At 40.0% G+C, this 18,939-nt stretch overlaps 1 protein-coding gene across 9 annotated transcripts in view; it reads left to right on the forward strand.

Moving 5' to 3' along the window:
- The window catches only part of TTLL5 (tubulin tyrosine ligase like 5), a 122,385-nt gene extending 115,267 nt beyond the window's left edge, over positions 1-7,118 (forward strand). For all 9 annotated transcript variants that reach the window (XR_014956057.1, XR_014956058.1, XM_085582158.1 and 6 more), the window contains one exon: positions 6,732-7,118. Coding sequence is in view for 7 of the 9 variants with exons in the window: in XM_085582158.1 (XP_085438284.1) it covers positions 6,732-6,772 (41 nt within the window). In the remaining 2 variants the exon portion in view is untranslated. The remainder of the gene's footprint in view (positions 1-6,731) is intronic.
- Positions 7,119-18,939: the final 11,821 nt, after the last annotated feature.

An 18,939-nucleotide genomic window follows, 5' to 3' on the forward strand; every position in this document is an offset into this window, starting at 1 on the left:
GTTACTTTGAGGGTCCCTCAGCATGACACTGATTGTTTTGTGTTTTGTGGAATTCAGCAATTCAGTTAGCATTGTTGAAACAGGGTGATCTTGAATTAAGGAACCAGTTCTCTTTTCAAAGTCTTTTTCAGCATATAGCTTGCTGAGCAACAACTGAGTACTGTGGTTGGTTGTTGAGGTCCAGGTTGTCTTTAGGAGGCTGTGCTTGATATATGGAGGCTGTGGTTGAGTTCAGATGATGGTCAGGCTGGTCATTTTTGTTTTACTATATATTTTAAGAATATAAGGTGTATGGAGACGTTTTGCTGGTTTATTTTCCTTTTCTCTCTAGTGGCATTAGGTAAATAGTTTATGAATTTGTTTTCTCCAGAAAGTGAAGATCTAGAAAAAAAAAAAGTCACTTTTCCACCAGAGTTTAGCTTTTGAACAAGCTGAAAAGAAATATCAAGGAATTTTAGTAGTTATGTGTTGACCTCAAAGTTAGAAATTATTTCTATTGATTATTTTTAATTTTTGAAAATGCTAACACAAAGGAGATTTTGGGGAGACCAGAGGATGAAGAGCACTTTATGAAAGTCTAACAGTATAGTCCGAAGCACCTTCTCTGTTCCTGAATTGGACTCTTGTCTGCAAGAGTCTGGAGATAGGAACAATCTGAAAGTGTAGTTAACCTCTCAGTGCAGCTGTAGAGTAGATGCTCAAGTTGATTTTATTTGGTTTGGTGTGATATCTAAAGGTTAACAGCAACTGTTGAGTTGTTCTAAGTTGTTCTATGAATTACACCTGTGTTCTTTAGGCTTTTATCCTTCATTTGCTGCCAGCTTTTTGAGAGTTTGTGAAATTTTTATTTTAAAAGCTTCAGGAGACAGAACACCTCTGGAGTTCTGTTTTGCTATGACAAAAACATAATGTAGTAATAAACTATATAATTACAAACATGAATCATTAAAACTGTGCAAAACTAATGGTTCCAAACTTGACAGGACCTTCATATTTCCATAATCAGACTGATTATCAGTAATTAAGATTTATGGTGCTGATGTTTATATTATTAATATCAAAATAACTTGTCCACTATGTTTGCTGAGAGGGGAAAAAACCCATTAGAATTATAGGAGGTTAAAATTAATAATATGCATTTCAAGTTTGACAGTGAAGACTGCTAATTCTTGTGAAGTCTTGGATCTCTACCTAGTCTGGTTGAAAACATGAGCCTAAAACTAATTTATTTGTATTTTAGTTTTCTGGAGAATCTGTGATGCAGAAAGTGAGTGTCAAAACTCATTCTGAAACTAGGATGAAACTTATTGAGCTAGTTGGTATAGACTTGATTTTATTTCCTATGATTTTCAGTTCTGTAGCTGTGCTTAGTTGCAGGGTGATGAACAGTTGTCTGTTTATTTTAGACATTCACCTGCCCCCGTATCTGCATGAATGCCAAGTCCAGAAAGTATGCAACTCTTTGAAATAAAGTGTGTTATCATCTGTAAGGGCTTAAAGCTGCATCCTGAACTGCAAAGAGACTAGAAGACTACAGGGATTAATAAATTGGATCTAATCCATGTAGAAGACTGGCTGCTATTCTTAATTTTTCAGTGATATCCTTCTTTAGGCTCAGGTGGAGAGGAGTGTCTGAATGCCATCCAAATTTGATGGGTGAGTAAGCAGAGTGGTCCAGTATGGAGCAATGAATAGAGCCTGCTTGTAAACTAGTGACAGTAACGAGCCCTTTTGTACTCACTCTTCTCACCATCTAGCATGTTCCAGATTTTTTTCATTTTACAGAAAATCTACAAGTAGACTGTGTATTCCCAAAGTTTTTTATATCCAAGATTATTGTATGGACCTTCAAAGCAAGGTCATGTTGTTACATGTCTTGTTATTGGAGACCTGAAATTAGAGTTACCATTGGAGGTGCTAAGTCTCCTCTCCCTGTTGCCTACCCACTGCTTGAACATTATTCTTGAAATGCAGCCTCTTTAGATTCCTTTAGCAGGTATGCAAATGTACAAGCTTCTAAATTGTCCTGGTCCAGGAAAAAAAAAGGCAAGTAAACACAGTAGGCATAGAAACAAGATGCATACAATCACTTCATATTTTTTGCGAGATCTAAACAAACAAAAAAAAGTATGGAATTTGGAGATTCTTTTATCAGTGAGAATGTCTCAACTCTCTTGGAGCATAAAGGGTGGGGATGAGATGTAATATGTACTGTTACCACTGTGCATGGCCTGTGTCAGTCTTCCAGCCATTTGTTACATTGGGTGGAATTCTCAGCTGCCCAGCCTTGTCCAGGCTTCCTCAGCTTCTGCCAGGTTCCCTGCAGCCTTGGAAAGCAGTAGATTGTTGAACACCAATGTGTTTATTTTTATGTTGTTACCACATTCCCAGGAGGAACCTTGACTATGATTTCAGCTGGTCTCACCACACTGTCCAAATCCTTCATCAGGAGCAGCTAGGAATAGAAATCACTCAGGTTTCTATACAGCACATTGCTGGTGCGCTTCCTCCTTCTCAGTAATCCTGTTAATTCCAGTCTTCATTTGCCACCCTCCTGGTTCTCTGTGTTGTTGCTGTGACTGACTGCACAAATGGTCTTCACTTCAAAAGATGACCTTCAAATGGGCACCTCAGGTAACCTTTACCTCAGATTGTTCTGAAGATCCAGGCACAAGGTATCTTATGACACAAAAGAGCAACTTTTGATGTCACTTTATTAGTTATCCTAGTCCAGGAATGGAGTCGTGATGAGCTCTTCCACATAAATCTTTTCAGAACCATCTGTCTGGCTGAGAAGCTCTGGGTGGATCATTGAAGAGGGAGCTCCTGTGTGATACCCAGCACTTTGCATCAAACTTTTGTGGTGCAGTCTCTCACCCTGCATATAGCCTTTGTTAACAGCAGTTCTGTCAGTATCTCTCTGTAATGCCATCTCCATGCAGAGAAAGGATCATTGAGAAACAGAATTAGTCCTTTTTATCATACTTTGGAAAGCTGGGCTTGAGTTGAATCCTACTATTGTGCCTCCCTTTTTGGAATCAGTTACAATGGAGGATATTTAGTTGCACATTTGTTCTTACAGTTATCTTCCTAAAGCCATTGTTTTTTATGCATCACAAAAACATACTGAATAATTTCTCTCTTACCCTCTGACTTCCACTGTTTTGTAAAGAGAGCACACAGGAAGGGGGTAAAAATAATTTCACTCCCTGCTTTAGTTGATCAATCAGTCCAAGGTCAGATAATGACACACAAGTGTGTTAGTACCAGATGGGCCTGAAGGGAAAGCAGAAGGGTAAAGAGGCTTGCTTTTTACCCCATTTCTTAGTACTTTTTGGAGGGCAGGGAACCATTATCGTGGGATTAACAGTGAGCAAATATTGATGTTTTGTATCAGTACCTTTTAAATAGATACAAGTTACGAATGGGACATAACTATGTTTGAGATTACCCAGTTCTGAGAAAAGTGTATGTAAGTCTCATTAAGTCTCAGCAGAGTGTAAAGTGCTGCCAGAAGCAGCATTCCAGGCCCTTCTTAGAGGATAAGATAATATCCAACTCAGCCATCACCTCTCAGATAGAACTGAGGATCAGTGTTCACTTCTAATCATCAGAAATTACATTTATTCCTTAACTTTGTGAGAGCAACCTGCCTCTCACATCTTTACTCAACCTTTTGCCTTTCTCTTATGAAAGGAAGGAGCTTTTTCCTGTTGCTGCTTATCTCATGCCACTGAAAGGACATTCCATGTCTCAGGACTCTCCCTGAGAAAGCAGGAGAAAATGGAAAGAACAGTCTTTAGAGTCAGCTTCCCTGTCTAAGAACTAGAACTCAGCTTGAATTTTAGGAGCCTTTGCATCTGACAAACTCGGAAGCAGGATGAGTGATGACTGCAGGCAGTTGGTGGTTTTGCCTGACGGGGGCCTTGGGCATGGCTTGTTCTCAATAGTGAAGCAATGGTGAACTGCCTGTGTTTCCTTGCTGCATTGGAAATGTCCTTCAGTATCAGGTGTGCAAAGACACAGGAGAGGTTATATAATATTTTGGCTGCTTCTGTCTCACATCTGGTCCTTTGGCATTAAGAGGAGGGGATGATTTTGCCCATCCAAATTGGATTTTGTTTTAATCTGGCATTGTTTTATTGAGGCTAAAAATAGAAGCCAAAATGTGTGTGAATAGGCTAAAACATGTATCTGAAGTTATGAAATTAAATGTGGGGAAGAGCCAGACAGGAGGGGAGCCACAGTGAATCCAGGAGTAGAGAGTTGAATAAGGATATCAGAAAGAAGGCTGTCAAGTACAGAAGGGCATTAGCAGTTGGGATGAGTGTGTGGTAAGTGTCTTTAACACGGGGAGCAGGAAGGCTCATGCTGACTTCCACTGGTATTTCTTTACTTGTCATTGAGTCTGCTCACTGCTTTTTTACGCAGGAAGGCTTGTCTGGAATACAGTTGTATATACCATTCATGACATACACATCACACTCCCCACACACACTCAGACATCCACACCTCCCCACCCCCCAAGAAAATTTACATGACTTGGAGCTGCTGCTTTCCCTTGCCTTCTTGGTTCAACAAGTCAGGTTGAAGTTGTGCTCAAAATATGGGGGAGGGAAGGCTGGCTTTCTGTTGTCAGCTGTCCTGGCTTGCTAGTGTCAATCACCCATAGATATAAATAAACACCATTTATTTATTGTCTTCTTAGTTATACTATATATTATCAAGAGAATGCTGGGCATCATTCTAACATCAGAAATTCAGTCTGGGATAAAAAAATAATCTGAATTTCTAGGATTATCTTAGCTTTTCAGGGAGAAAGTAAGTTCCTGCTTTCAACACTAGTTTCAGGAGACTTCAATAAATCTGCTCAGTTCTCCCACACATTTTCTTCAGGTAAGATGAAGCAGTCCAAACCAGCTGTAAAAAATACTAGCATGGGCTCCTGACCCAGTACTGTCACTTAGCCTTGTGCTCATCTCTGTCTTATTCCAGCAGCTTGGAAGCACAACTAGATTTAGGTGCTGGTTTGTGAGCAAGGCTATATACATCTGTGCTGGGAAAGTCTACATGGCAATGAATTTTAATGACTTCATGCAACTCCTTTGATTTTCTTGTGACTGAGAGTCATATCCATAAAAGGGAGATAATCCTCTTCTTCCCACTGTGACTGTTCTGAGTTTTTGAGGTGCAGTCATGGATGACATAATAGTGTGTAAACATGTGGACAGACATATGGGCAGATACTTTGACACCTCATGGCAGGCAGAGAAAAAAGGAGGCTCATGCTGTTGTATGTAGTGATTCACTGCAATGACTCTATCACTGGAGAGAATCAACCCTTAATGTTTGCTTCTGTCAGCAATGAGCTCTTTTTCTGTTCCTGCTAGTCAACCAGAACCTCCATCTACTCAACTGCAAGGAGGTGGAATGTTCACCAGTAGCTTTGGAATTATAAAACTTCAGAGCATTATATACATTAGTATTTACGAAATTACTGAATTGGCAACGAGCTGCACTCTTGATAGGAACTTACATATGTACTTATAGACATAGGAATGCCCCTTTCTGTGCTGAATCCTCAAGGTAATCATACAAGAACTCAAGGAAAGTGATTTTAACTCTGTGAGAAAAGACAAACTGTGCTATGCATTTCTGTAGGAATATGAAGGCTCAAACATCTTCAAAACAGGAAAATGAGGTTGAAGTTGGCTACCTTCTCTCATGTGCCTTTGTTTCCTTAATTTCAGCATATTGCCAAGGGATACGTTTCTGGACTGGTATCCTGTCTTAATGCACATGGTTGACAGTTTGGTTTCTAATTCAGTTTTCAAATTTTCTGTGCGGTGACATAGCTGGCAATTTCACTTTCTAAACATCTTTCCAGATCCTCTGTGCTCTGTGATGTTTGGCTGTATGCTGGACTTTCAAGGAGAGTGAGTCTATTTTCTTTAAATATAGCAATATTTTTAAGAAACATCTCTCAACAAATGTCACTCATGTTTAGGAGAAAGCTGATGTGCCAAATACAGAGGACAAGATTTACTTACTAGGTTAGCTGTAAAATGCAAGCTGTCAAAAATAAACTTGGTACATTTCTAAGTGTTTTTGTTTTTTCTTTTTAAAGGGCTGTCTAAGGATGTTTAAGAAGGGAAGATGACATTGACATTTTCCCATAATGTTCCTAAATAGTAAAATGCTGCAGTATGTAGAAGTCAAAACTGCATCTTTATAATAATGGGGGGGGGGTGGGGGATTCCATGTTCCCAATTTGTTTCTTTTTAAAGATCAGCCTTTCACACCCCTAGCTGTCCTGCAGCAAGGCCCTCAGCATGTGTTGGGCTGGGGAAGTCAACTCCCATGCAAGCAAATGAGTAAAACACCCAAAGAAAGAGATAAAGGATACTGATGTGGGAGAAAGATTTAGAGAAAGGGTGCATGTGAAGAGATGAGTCACATGAGTCAGAAGTAAGAGTGAAAAAGGTATTCTGGGGCTTGAAAGGAATACCAAGAGTACTTTTTCACACAGTAGCTTACTAAATTAGGTTTTGTTATACTGGTTTGTGATTTCATCTGTTATGACAGAGAGGTTGTGTGATAAAGACACACAGGTTTCTGGTAATGGCTGAGATTTGCAGAGCAGTGCATCAGTTTTCCCCACAAAACAGTCCTCAATGATTACTCAAAATCTTTGAGTAAAAAAGTAAAAAAACTTTGTCTTTTTTTCCCAGCTTCTGCTCGCAGAGAAGGATTAACACAGAACTCCAGGTGAGGAATCCCAAGAGTTGCTTCAAGTATGGGACAAAGGAAGAAGCAGCAGCAGTGACTTCACACCATCACATTCCCATATCAGGCAAAATGAGAGAAAAGGAGGCCTTGGTGAGAGAACAACGCACTGAAAAGAGTATCTAAACATCTGTGAAAGCAGACTGTGGTGATACACCTGCAAGCTGAGGTGAATGAATGCTTCTGAGAGCTTCTGCTGCTGAGTCTTTTTCCCTTCTTTTCGTTTCTTCCTCAGCTCTAACTGTTAGATCTTTCCGTAAGACGAGAGATCTTTCCTTCAGCTGTTGTTCCTAAAGTCCAGGTTTGAACATAAAGTCTCACTTGCTCAGCCATTTCAATCTGTTCTAGTCTGGTAATAGCCAAGGTTCCATGCTTTCATCACATGGCAGCCATCAGCAGAGAAAAATATTAGAACATGCAGCTGCAGATGTCTATGTTGGTTGTCATCTTGAATTTTGGCACAGAGCCATAGAAATGAACAGTTTAAATAAAGTATTTTCATTTGTTTTATTTGGTTATAATTTCAGTTATTAATTGACACGCCCAAAATATTTGCTGTTGTTATACTGGACAGGATTTTAAATGTGTCTTTGTTTCATTGTAGGATACTTGTATTCTGTGTGGCTTATTTTGTATTTTGATTTCTCTTTGTTTAGACTTTTTAAACTTTTTTAATTGGCTGATGTTTTCAGACCCAGGCTTGAACCCTAAGGCCCAGGTGGCTCTTATCAGTTGCAATAGTGTCTTGGTGAAGCACTCCAGTTAAAATTTGCCTAGTGTTATGAAAATTAGTTTACTTGTGTTAGAAAACAATGTCAGCAGCTGGAAATTGCATTGAAGAGAAGATCCATCCATCCTTAAAATGAACAGGAAGCAGCTTCAGCTGTAGCTCTTTGTTGGTGCCAAGTTAAAGGAAAACTCAGTATTTTGCAACTTCTGCCTTGTCCAACGGCATGGGGTGTGATTGACAATTCTCAAAGGTAAAAAATGTTCTGCTGCTTGTAGGAGAGTCTTCAGAGATTGGATTCAATATCCTGTTTGACCTCTTTTCTTACTCCGCTTTCCCCTGTCTTTTGTAGTTTGTATCGTCAGTGTTAAGAGATCATTCAAATATGTTGACAAATAGATAGTGATTAACCCAAAGGACTGACAAAAGAAACTGTATCAGAGGGGAAAAGTGTTTTCTCTTGAAATGATTATGTTCATATTCACTCTTGAATTCCACGTATTTTCTGTCACTCAAGACCAAACAAGTTGTGAGAAGGTTAAATAATTATGTTTGTACCTTATTAGTTTCACCATCACTCACTTCAGGCATGAATTCATAGGATGGAACACTCTTCTTTCTATTTCTGGTACACTCACGCATGTGACACACTGAATACATCACTTGCCTGAAGTGCAGCTCTCTGATACAGCTGTTCTCTTCCGTAGCTTATTTTTCATTTCCATTAGACAGTCATGATCACGTTCACTTTCTTCACATTTTTGTTGGCTCTTGATTAGTGAAAGTTTAGTTGCAGAAATTGTTACTTCAGACTTGTGCACATTCTTAGCAGCTGTGGGCTTCAAGACCATAGGTCTGTCTTCTCCCAGCCTACTCTGCTATGCATGGTATTGGCTATCCTATACCTCCAGCTCAGTTAAAGGGGCTATTTCCATGTAAGATTGAGCTTCAGTAAATAACAGTTCCATTCCTTTCTTCCTCCCAAAGGATCTGAGTTATCCTTATTCTACTGGGCGTTATGTACAGATTGAGTAGCTCTAGGATATACATCCTTATGGATCTCTCATCTCTGCTTTTGTTCTCTAGCTTGTTTGTTCAGGTCATCACAGCCACTACTGAAAACTGTAAAGAGGTTTGTAGGATAAAGATTTAGTTAGCTCAGGAAAGGTGATCGTCTAATAGGAGTAATTGCCAGAAGCAACATTCTTACATCTTCATCAAGAAAATTACCAGTTAGTGTTGGTTTATTATGAACACAGGTGAATTGTTTTGTCAGCTTTGCCAGTCTGACACCCACTCATTTTGGGATAATGATTTGAACTTGATTATAGACATTTTTCTTGAACTTCTTTGCATTGCATGTTAGATATAGCCAACCCCCACATCTGTAACTGTGATGACTTAGTAGCAGTATATTAAATATCCTGTTTCTGAGATTTTTTAAATATTCAGGAAAATACACAGTACAGTCTAAGACCCTTAATTTGAAGGGATGAATTTTGTCAGGAGAAGTGAGGACTTGCATCCTTTTGCCTGAGAAAATTTTTCTCCTGCTTCTGACAAATTAAAAAAAAACAACCCAGGAGTCTCAAGACTGGTCCTTTACCTGAAGCCAAACACCTAGACCTTGAATTCCTATTTATTCTCAGGATGTGCTCAGCCAGAGCATTGAATGACACAGCAGTATTATTTTGTGTTGAGCATCTGCTGATTCCATCTCTGAACACAAATGCTGATACACTGGGAACATGTGCAATAGAGAATCAGAACAAATTCTAGAACAAATTGCAATTCCAGGCTCTTATTTCTTCCATTCCCCTGTATTCTTCAGCCAGGAGTCCATCTGTCTTTGTGCATGGTGGGTACTGTATACTGAAAGGTAACATGTATTTTGTCTCTTTGCAGCTCTGCTGCCTCCTTTATCTGTCCCTTTCCATAAGCCTCTTAGTGCTGCAGTTAAGAGATTCAGTGGGGAAGCACAGGACTGTTTCCCACTCATCTTGGGAGAGAAGGCAGTTTACAGGAAGTGTTTTCTACTACAAGGGAGGGAAGTAGAAAAGTAAACCATTTTGGATATATCATAGTTGCATAAGGGGAGTACAGATATATATGTTCCTCAAGTGTGGTTTATTTTTTCTATGTATTCAACAATAGTTCTGTCAGAAGTGTCCTTCCTCACTGCAAGACAATTATTAATAGAAAGCCCCAACAATCATTCAGCATCTATCTCAGTGCTGACAGTGAATAATGTAATCAAAGGATCCCCCTCTTCTGTGATGTTTGTATCACTTCTAAATTACAGAGCCTGTTCTAGCGATAGAGAATCAGGCTTGTTAGGCTTGAATGCAGTAATGTGCACATCAGAGTCCTGGAGGCTGAGCATATGAAGAGTTCATACTGCATTTTGTACTGTGTTTTAGGTGATGAGCATACCACGGCATAAAAATTCAGGGCAGGGATATTAAATTCTCTCCTTTCCAGAAGAGCTGACTTGTGCTCAATAAGTGAAGTATAAAGTTTCCTTTTCACATGTTTTATCTTGACCTTTAAAACAGCCTCACAAGGCATGTGAGTGCCAGCAATGGGAGATCATGTTGTGACCCTAGACAAACCACTTAGTCTTGGATGCCAACAAGATATACTGAAATTTCTATTCTCAAAACTAGGTATGTTTTTGGACAATCATGATTTCTTGGAAATGTTCCTTACTATGATGCCTGCAAGGTCAACAGATGTATCTCTGATACTGGATCCACATTGTGAAAGGAAGTTTTGGTCTCAAGACCTTTTTTTACCAGTAGGAATCTCAGTGCTGTGCCTTTTCCTCCTAACAGATACTCTCCATATGCATGGAGTTGAATGGCTGGCAGTGCTAGACCATTCTTCTTTACCTGAGGTGGCTTCTCAGCATGGATTCTCAGCATGCATTCTTTAAGGCCTGTACCTTCTACTAATACAATGGTTCCCGTAATTTTGGATTATTTGCTGGAAACAAAAGTAGTCTGTCTCCCATTTTATTTTTTAAGATTTTCTTGATAAAACTGCCAAAGACAGTTTTACCTCAGTCAGTTTTATATTTGCTGATAATCCTGGACTCACTGTTTGCATCTGAATGAGTTATTTGCTGGTGTATAAATAGTTGGATTTTTTTGGTTGCAGTAAGTGGCTGATTGATCCTCTTCAAATTATTTCCTTTCTGAACACCTTATTCTCATAGTTCTGTCACAGGTTTCTTCCAAAAGAAGCTTCCGAGTTTTACTTAAATCTGGGGCTGGGCTTTTTTTTTTTCTGGAATCTCATATTTCTAGAGCTGAGACATCCTTGTTTACACCAGACATCAGAAGAACCTTATTTAACTTTACAGAACTGAGATTGTATATACCAACAGCTTCACATTCATAGTTTTCTTCATGCAGAAAGTGGTTAATTGGAAAAGAGATGAGCAATGCGTATGTAAGGGAGAAGTTGAAAAAGGAGTAATAGTTCACAATCATGCCCACTAAAAGTAGGAGTATCAAATGAAGCTAACAGATACAAGTTTCAAAGAAAAAAAAAAAAAGTTGGGGGAGGTAGCTTTTTTCCCTCAGTATGTACTTGACCTGTGGAATTTCTTGGTACAAGATGTGAATACAAGAAAGAGTATGTGGTTTGAAAAGACAAGTAGACCAATCCATGAAAAGGTAGTATGTTAGGGCATATTAAATATTAAAACTGAAAACCAGGAAGTTTCTAAGACTTTTCAAATTACTATTCTGGGGAATTCTCACAATGGGCTGTTCCAGTTTTAAACTTGTGCATCAGGCATGTGCTGCTGACCTGCTGCTGTCCCACAAGAGCTAGACTAGGTTGTCTTGCAGTCTTGACTTTTTATAGGTTTTTTATTTTGAGAGTTGCAGTACAGGACAAAGCTACTTTCATGACAATGGCATGTTCCACCAGAATTCATCCTGTGGTCCTTGAGTTTTCTCAAGAAAAGTGTCTGTTGCTGACACATGCCAAGGTGTCACATGCAACTTGTGTATGCATTCACCTGGCTGGGCATTATATATTGATGAGGCTTTCCGAATGATGAAACTTTTAAAAGCACATAAAGAACGCCAAGATCCACTTCTAGACAAGTTGGGATTTTGGAGGAAAGTAGATTGCTACATGGAACTCATCCATAATATGATCATTGTAAATGATTAAATGTGTAAATATGGAAAAAAAACCCCAAAAACTTTCCACTAACTGAAGCTTTTCAGTTATCTTTTTCATACACATTTCACTTGCCATCTTTGTTTTCTGAAGAGCTTGAGTGCTGAGCACCTTCAAGGTGAATGTGCACAAGCACAGCATGTCTTAAGGAACCTGATAACTTGTTCCTTCCTGCTTTGGAACACGGCTGTCCTTTTCCAAAGAATGAAGTTTCCCTGCTGACATAGATGTGTAGTTAGGAAATGCAGACTGATTTCAAAATGGTTGGGTTCTGAGTCTTCCTCTGCAGTTGTAATGCAAGAGGACAACTCCACTGAACTGAAGGTGACAAGTAACACCAGTCTGCCCTGAGGAGTCTGCTCTTTTAACTTACCAAAAAAGGATTTTATTTGCCCTCATTGAAAAGGAGTTTTCACTGCTGTTTTGAATTAAAAGGAAAGAATCACTGATCACTGTGGAGATCCTGGTATGAAGCCCTTGCCAGTGGTATTCAGTGAATCATAGTGGTTCCCAAGGGAAAAGACTGTACTTAACAAGGCCTCCTCTCTACAAGCCCACGCCTACAGCACAGACAGTGAGTTTGAGAAATCTTCTATTCTTTGAAAAGAAGTGGCTTCTTTATCTGACCTGTCAGACAATTCAAATTTGCCTTAAAAAGACCAAATTGGCTGCAGTTGTTAAAGATTTAGGGGCTGTTAAAGGTATGTCTTTTGTTAATAAATTTTTTATCATTTGTTTGGGCAGGTGAAAGAGGTGCTGTTATCTCAAACTAATTTCAATACGGTATTTGACATTTTGCCTTCTGCTGTTCTTGGGTGGGCAACAGAAGACAACTCCAGAACATTAATTCAATTTGGTGCCCCTGCAAGAATATTTTATAAAATCTTATTTTATTGTAATTATAGTAATGGTAGCCTCCTTCCTCCCACACAAATTGGAGACAAGTTACAGTACTCAGTTATGTTCTAAAGTAATAAAATCTCCCCCCAAAATATTTTGGGGTTATTGAGCTGATCCCTACATCTTGAGTGTTATCATGTCAAAAATCTGGAGTGAGTTTTGAAAAGTTTCTGTACTGACAAGTCAAAATGCTTCACTGTCATCACTTCCTCATTCTACTACAAAATTTTTTTTTTTCTGAGTCTAGGGAAGAAAAATGACAAGGGATTTTTTCTGTACTGTTTCCAGTAATTATTATATAGGATTTACCTCATGTTTTTCATGTGGTTTTGCCTTATATATATGATCTTCTGAAAAAGTGCTGTGTTAGATATATTTAATATAATATATTTAATAAACCTAGGATGTCTTAATACATTCTTCAAGGTGCAGATGGAGAGCTGTGAATCTGCTGGGAAGTTTCAGGCATCCCATTGGTGCCAGTACTTACATTGCTAATGCTTCCAGTTGCATGATGCTTCCCTCATTCAATCTGGGCTTGTCTTCCTTCCTGAAAGTGTTTTCTCCACTATTTCTAATTCCAGAAATTCTATGTGGAATACACTTTGTCTGTGATATCAACGTGGATTTTTCTTTTCCTTATACACAGACCTACAAAATTCATGTCTCCATATGTCTAATAAAACTTCCTTTTGAAATTAGCTAGGAATAAAGATTGGTAGCTCCCTCTGCCAAATTGTGGCCCAGGTCTTTTGAATGAAGGCAGGTAAAATTGACAAAAATGAAAACAATTTAAAATGTCTATTCAGCACAATGTAACTGCTGCCACACTATGCTTTCCTGAGATGTTATTGCCATCTATTTTGTTTCTCTTTGTTCATTCTGTTTGGGTTTTTTTTCCAGTTCTTCAGATTAGCATGACAGAGCACATAGCATGGTATTATCTAAATGAGATCTTCCGATCCTGAAGTATATGTAGAGATTTTTGTACCAAGTCTCCTCTGAGGGGGCAGACTTCAAAACGTGTCATGCAAAGCAGCTTGTTGCAAGCTGGATGTCTTTCAGAGACTCTAGTTGAGAGTCAGACTGTCTGCTACTGCTTTCGTCTGCAAGTGGAGTTCCTTACAAATCCTTAAAACGTGTATTTCTCCCAAGCATCTAGTCAACCTGTAAGAGGATTAGAGCACTTCAAAACGCCAAAATTTTGTTTCAAGAAAGGGCCAGATTATGGTTATCATGACATTCCCCAGTCATACTACATGCATTGCACAAATCCTGTAAGATTTGCCCTGGCTGCACAGCGAGTCTTTGTTTTGTCTGCTTCCTGAAGAGGATAATAACTTAGGAGAAAAAATAAATCCTTCCTGAAAAATGTCAGGAAATATGGTTTGATATGACCCAGCTGGTTTCTTTCATCAAGTGATGTATATGGACTGGCTGTGATATATTATTATAATGCCTCATTTCTGAATCTGGTGAGTGAGTATCTAAACAGCTAGTGAGAAATGGCTGTGTGTTGGCAGACCAATAAAAGGAAGTCCACTTCACCTTCTGCAACACACCTAATTATGTTAATTTTTTTTTATTTGCCTCATGTGTACAGCAATGAGGTATCTTCTTCCTTTTCTTCTGTCACACCTGAAGGATGGGTTGCCATCTAGGGGGAGCTGGAGAAACTCAAGAAGTGGGGCCATGGGAACCTCATGAGGTTTAACATGGTCAAGTGCAAGGTGCAGTTAGGGTCAGGGCAACCCTGGTATCAACAGAGGCTGGGGATGGACAGATCAGAGCAGCCCTGCTGAGAAGGACCAGGGGTGCTGGTTGGATGAGAGGCTGGGCATGAGCCAGCCATGGGCACTCCCAGCCCAGAGAGCCAAAGGTGTCCTGGGCTGCATCCAAAGCAGCGTGGGCAGCAGGGCCAGGAGGGGATTCTGCCCCTCTGCTCTGCTGAGAGCCACCTGCAGCTCTGGGTCCCCAACAGGAAGAGCAGGGAACTGTCGGAGCGAGAGCACAGAAGGGAAACCAAGATGATCAGAGGGATAAAACTCTTCTTCTATGAAGACAGAGTGAGAGAATTGGGTTTGTTCAGCCTGGAAAAGAGATGGCTTAGGTGTGACCTAACTGGGGACTTCCAGTACCTGAAGGGAGCCTACGAGACAAAAAGAGACTTTTTACAACAGCATGTAGTGGCACAACAAGAAGGAATGGATTCAAACTAAAAGAGTAACTTTAGATTAGATGTTGGGAAGAAATTCTTTACTGTGAGGTTTGTGAGACACTCTGGCTGCCCAGAAAAAATGTGGATGCTGGAATCCTGGGGATGTTCAAGGCTGGATGAAGCTCTGAGCAACATGGTCTAACAGAAAATGTCCCTGTCCATGGTAGGGGGTTGGAACTACATTATCTTTAAGGTTCCTTCCAACCCAAACCATTCTGTGATCTTTCCTAGTGAGCTAAGTGGAATGAGAGGCAAAGAATATCACCCTTTACAAAGATACTAAGTCTTCTGAAGGAGGGAGAAATAAGAACTAAGTCTTTGTCTTTAGAAGGTACTGCTTGGTATTGTTTGGTTTAAGTTAACCAATGGCAGCATAAACCAGCTTAGGGGACAGAGTTTCTACCTGGAAGCTATTCATTAAGTTTGTAGGATGTGGGAAAACAATAATGTGGAGGGGGGAGGAGAGGAGGGGAGGAATGGTTTGCCATAAACCACAGCTGTAAAGAAACAATTATATCATTAGATAGAAGGGTCCTTATTTCTAAGTGTATTTTTCATTAAATCGTAGGCCAGTACTGGAAAGGGCCCAGCTGCATGGTTGAATGCCTTCAGACCATCTCTGTATCTTTCTAAGAAACCTAGCCCTATATAAGGGTGTTACAAAGCAGCCAAGTAACTGAGATCTTTAATCTTGGAAATTGGTCTTTCCTGGAAACACAGTGACATCCAAAGTGCTGTACCATACACTTTCTGTAATTGTGGGCATAAATGGCATCTCAAATGCATTACTGTCATTTAGAAAATGGCAATTATTAATTAATAGTTTTCACTTGCTGCATTTCTTGTTGATACACCAGAATTAATTTCTAAGACAATCTATTTCATAATGACTAAACTGTCTCATCTCTTCTGTGTTGATTTGTTGCATGATAAAGGATCTTGCATTTGTATCTGAAGCCTCTCTTCAAGAGAGGACAAGAGACACTGAGGTTTGTTGTTTCCATCTGTCACTTCTGGAACTGCATAAGAAGTTAACCAGGATTTAAATTCATTCCCTGTATGCAAAAGAAAATACTGGTAAAGCAGAGATCTGAAAGTCCAGGTTTTCTTTTACTAAACACAGTAATTTTATACAGCTTTTGACCAATATTTTCTACTGATTTTGAATGTAAAAAATAATAGATGTTATTTTTAAAGAATTAGAAGGCATATTTGCATCCTTGCACTATATACAAATTGCCGCTGTTAATTCTAAACCACAATTAATGTAGATTATAGACTGCCAAGAAGACCACAGAGTAGTATAATTTTCCAAGTGTGTACATACCACACTGTTGACTCTATATGTATTGATCATGTATTTTCGTGATTGACTACATTGCCTTTCAATCACCTATTAGAGAAGACAAGCCAGTATTATAGAGATACTCTTTTGTATGCCACTAGAAACACTTGTAGTGGGCAAAAAACCTTTTCTGCACAGTGGAGCTGTCTCTAGAGTTGCATCCTGGTCACTGTGATATTCAACCTGCCCTGAATTGGACTTGAGAATATACTGAAGACATCTGCCTCCTAAGACATTGCAGTGGATCCTCTTCATGGGATGGCTGTAGTGATTGCATTTACGAAGAAACCTGAGCCAGACCTCCTGTATATTTGCTCTGGTGAGGACATTCTAGTCACAGATAAGGAAAGCTTTAGAGCAGCACAGAAAGATAAGAAAAGGATCTGTGAACTGAGAAAATTAAAAATTGATGGCCACAACAGAGAGATATAAGACATCCCAGGACCCTGCAGAACAGAGCTATAATGTTGCTAGAGGAGTGGACAGGTATGTTTGTCTTTTATTACTTTTGGGCACAGTCCAGCTTTCTGACTGAGTGTATTGATGTCTGTTGTTCATAAGGAAGGGTGAAACATTGAGCAGCATATCCCAGTCACACAGTGGTAACAGGGATGGGCTTTATGGAAGTGCAGTGGGATTGCTAAAGAACATCCAATTCAAAGTCTGGGGCACAAAGACTCATTTAGTCTGCAAAGACCATTCTTTGCTGAGGTAAAAGTGTACGTTCTCTACTCACTGAAGCAGCATTCCTCTCAGAGCTCTGTGGTGCATTGCAGCCTAAAAACAAGGTGTTCAAGTTCAGGTCTAGGCCTTTTGCATACTATAATAGTTTGCCACAGAAAAACAGGGACTGCACAGATGGTTGTTTGATCATCTGTATAGGATCTGCCTTATGGCACTGCATAATAGGTTTTTTTCACTCTTTGTAACCATTGATCTTTGTTAAAGCGACAAACTATGCTGGGATTGTTTTCATCAGCTTTTGTTTGTTTCTGAAAACAACAAAAGGGAACTGTTGAGAGCTGTATTCAGTGTTGGCAATGAAGATCTCACTTTTTCTTTCCCATTGTCTTCTTCAATTTGCTAGCTAGTAACAGCATAGTAACTGCCCTCTGCCTTCTCACACAAGTGTCCTGAAACATTTTGGTACACTTGTGCCCAGGACTGTATTTAATCTGTTATTACTAAGCCCCATGTAGCTAGTATAGTTTGTTGCTCAATTATAGCTAAAACACCACTAGAAAAGTTACTTCAGTTTTAAGAAAAATAATTCAGAGCCCGTCTCACAAATCTAATTCTCAAATGTTGCTACAGAAATGGAAGGCTGAACAGAAAAGCAGTAACTGAAATGTGTTTGATGTCAAAAATTACTGTTCCCATGAGTATACCTGTGTCTACTGGTTGGACACTCCAGGACTCTTCACCTCGATTTTCCATTGCCATTTTGTCTCCTTTGCCAAGAGGCAAAAGGCTTGGTCTTCCTGCTGCTCCTTCCTGTCACTGAGGAGCAGCTGTGAACAAAGGCTAATAAGACAGTCCCATCTCAAGAGGCTGCCAGGGTTAATCCATGGGTGGTTCCAATGTGCTCCAAGTGCCACACAGAACTTTGAGTGTGCAAGTGTTCTAGCTCAGCCCTTTGCAGCTCCCCCTCCTTGCTTCCCTGCTTATTAGCGAGGATGCCCTTCAGTTGGATGGAGAGCAAAGCCAGCCCAGGACTCGGGAGGACAGATGACCAAAGAATAGACTGCAGCTTGTAAACCAAAACCTCCTTTGAGGCTTCTACTAAAAGGAGATCAGAGAGAATTCCTATGCCAATAGGCATCTGGATTTCTCTCTCTCTCTCTCTCTCTTTCTTTCTCTCTCTCTCTCACACACACACACACTCTTGTAGCTAGTGAATTTCTGGCATGTCTGTCAGCATGATGGTGTAGTTATAATGCATTTATTTGCTCCCTGGGCAGGTGGCAGGGAAGCCTGGGCATTGAGAGGTGCATAGGGCACAGCAATACAGCAATACTATAGTGCTGCAGGATTGATCAGAGCTTTCATCATCACACCAATCACACAGGTCAGGGAGCCCCAGAGATGAAAAGGATAAAGCACTGGGGAGTGCCTCTATCAGGGCATCTATGCCCTGGCCAAAATGGCATAAGGTTAGCAGGCTGCCTTCATTGACCCACCCTTGCTAACCTCTATCCAGCTGGTGATGGTTCAGGAGGGGCTGTTTATGGTTTATTAAGATATTTGAGTTTACACTGTTTGGCAGCCTCACATGAGCTATATGGAAGCAGCCACTATTGTGAAGGGCTTGGTGGAAGAGCTGGATTCTGAGCTGACCGTGGAGAGCCCTGGACACAAGTGATTAACGAGCTAGGTGTCATTTTACACTCAGTTGCTGGGGACCAGGAACTGGGAGGAGACAGGGTGGAACCTCTGTGGTCTCTAGAACAGGACTTTTAAGTAGCTGTTTTGTCAAGTCAGAGACAGCCTCTGGGTCTCATGTGGCATTCAGCACCAAAGATTTTTACTTCTGGGAGTATCTATGGCTGCAAAAGCCCATTTAAAGGACTACATTGATTTCTTGCCTGGGCAGCATCTGTAATTTTTTATGAGCATGAAATCAGTACATGAGAGGAAGGGTGTGTTATTTACCTGGATGTGCAGATCTGTACTGGCAGACCATATATATCTTCAAATGGACATATAACATTTGTCAGCTGTGGCAACTGCATTGTCTTGGATATTTAAACAGTATTGTTGAAAGTG

This window comes from Lonchura striata, chromosome 5 (assembly GCF_050655825.1).
Source record: "Lonchura striata isolate lonStrDom1 chromosome 5, ASM5065582v1, whole genome shotgun sequence".
Taxonomy (NCBI): Eukaryota; Metazoa; Chordata; class Aves; order Passeriformes; family Estrildidae; genus Lonchura; species Lonchura striata.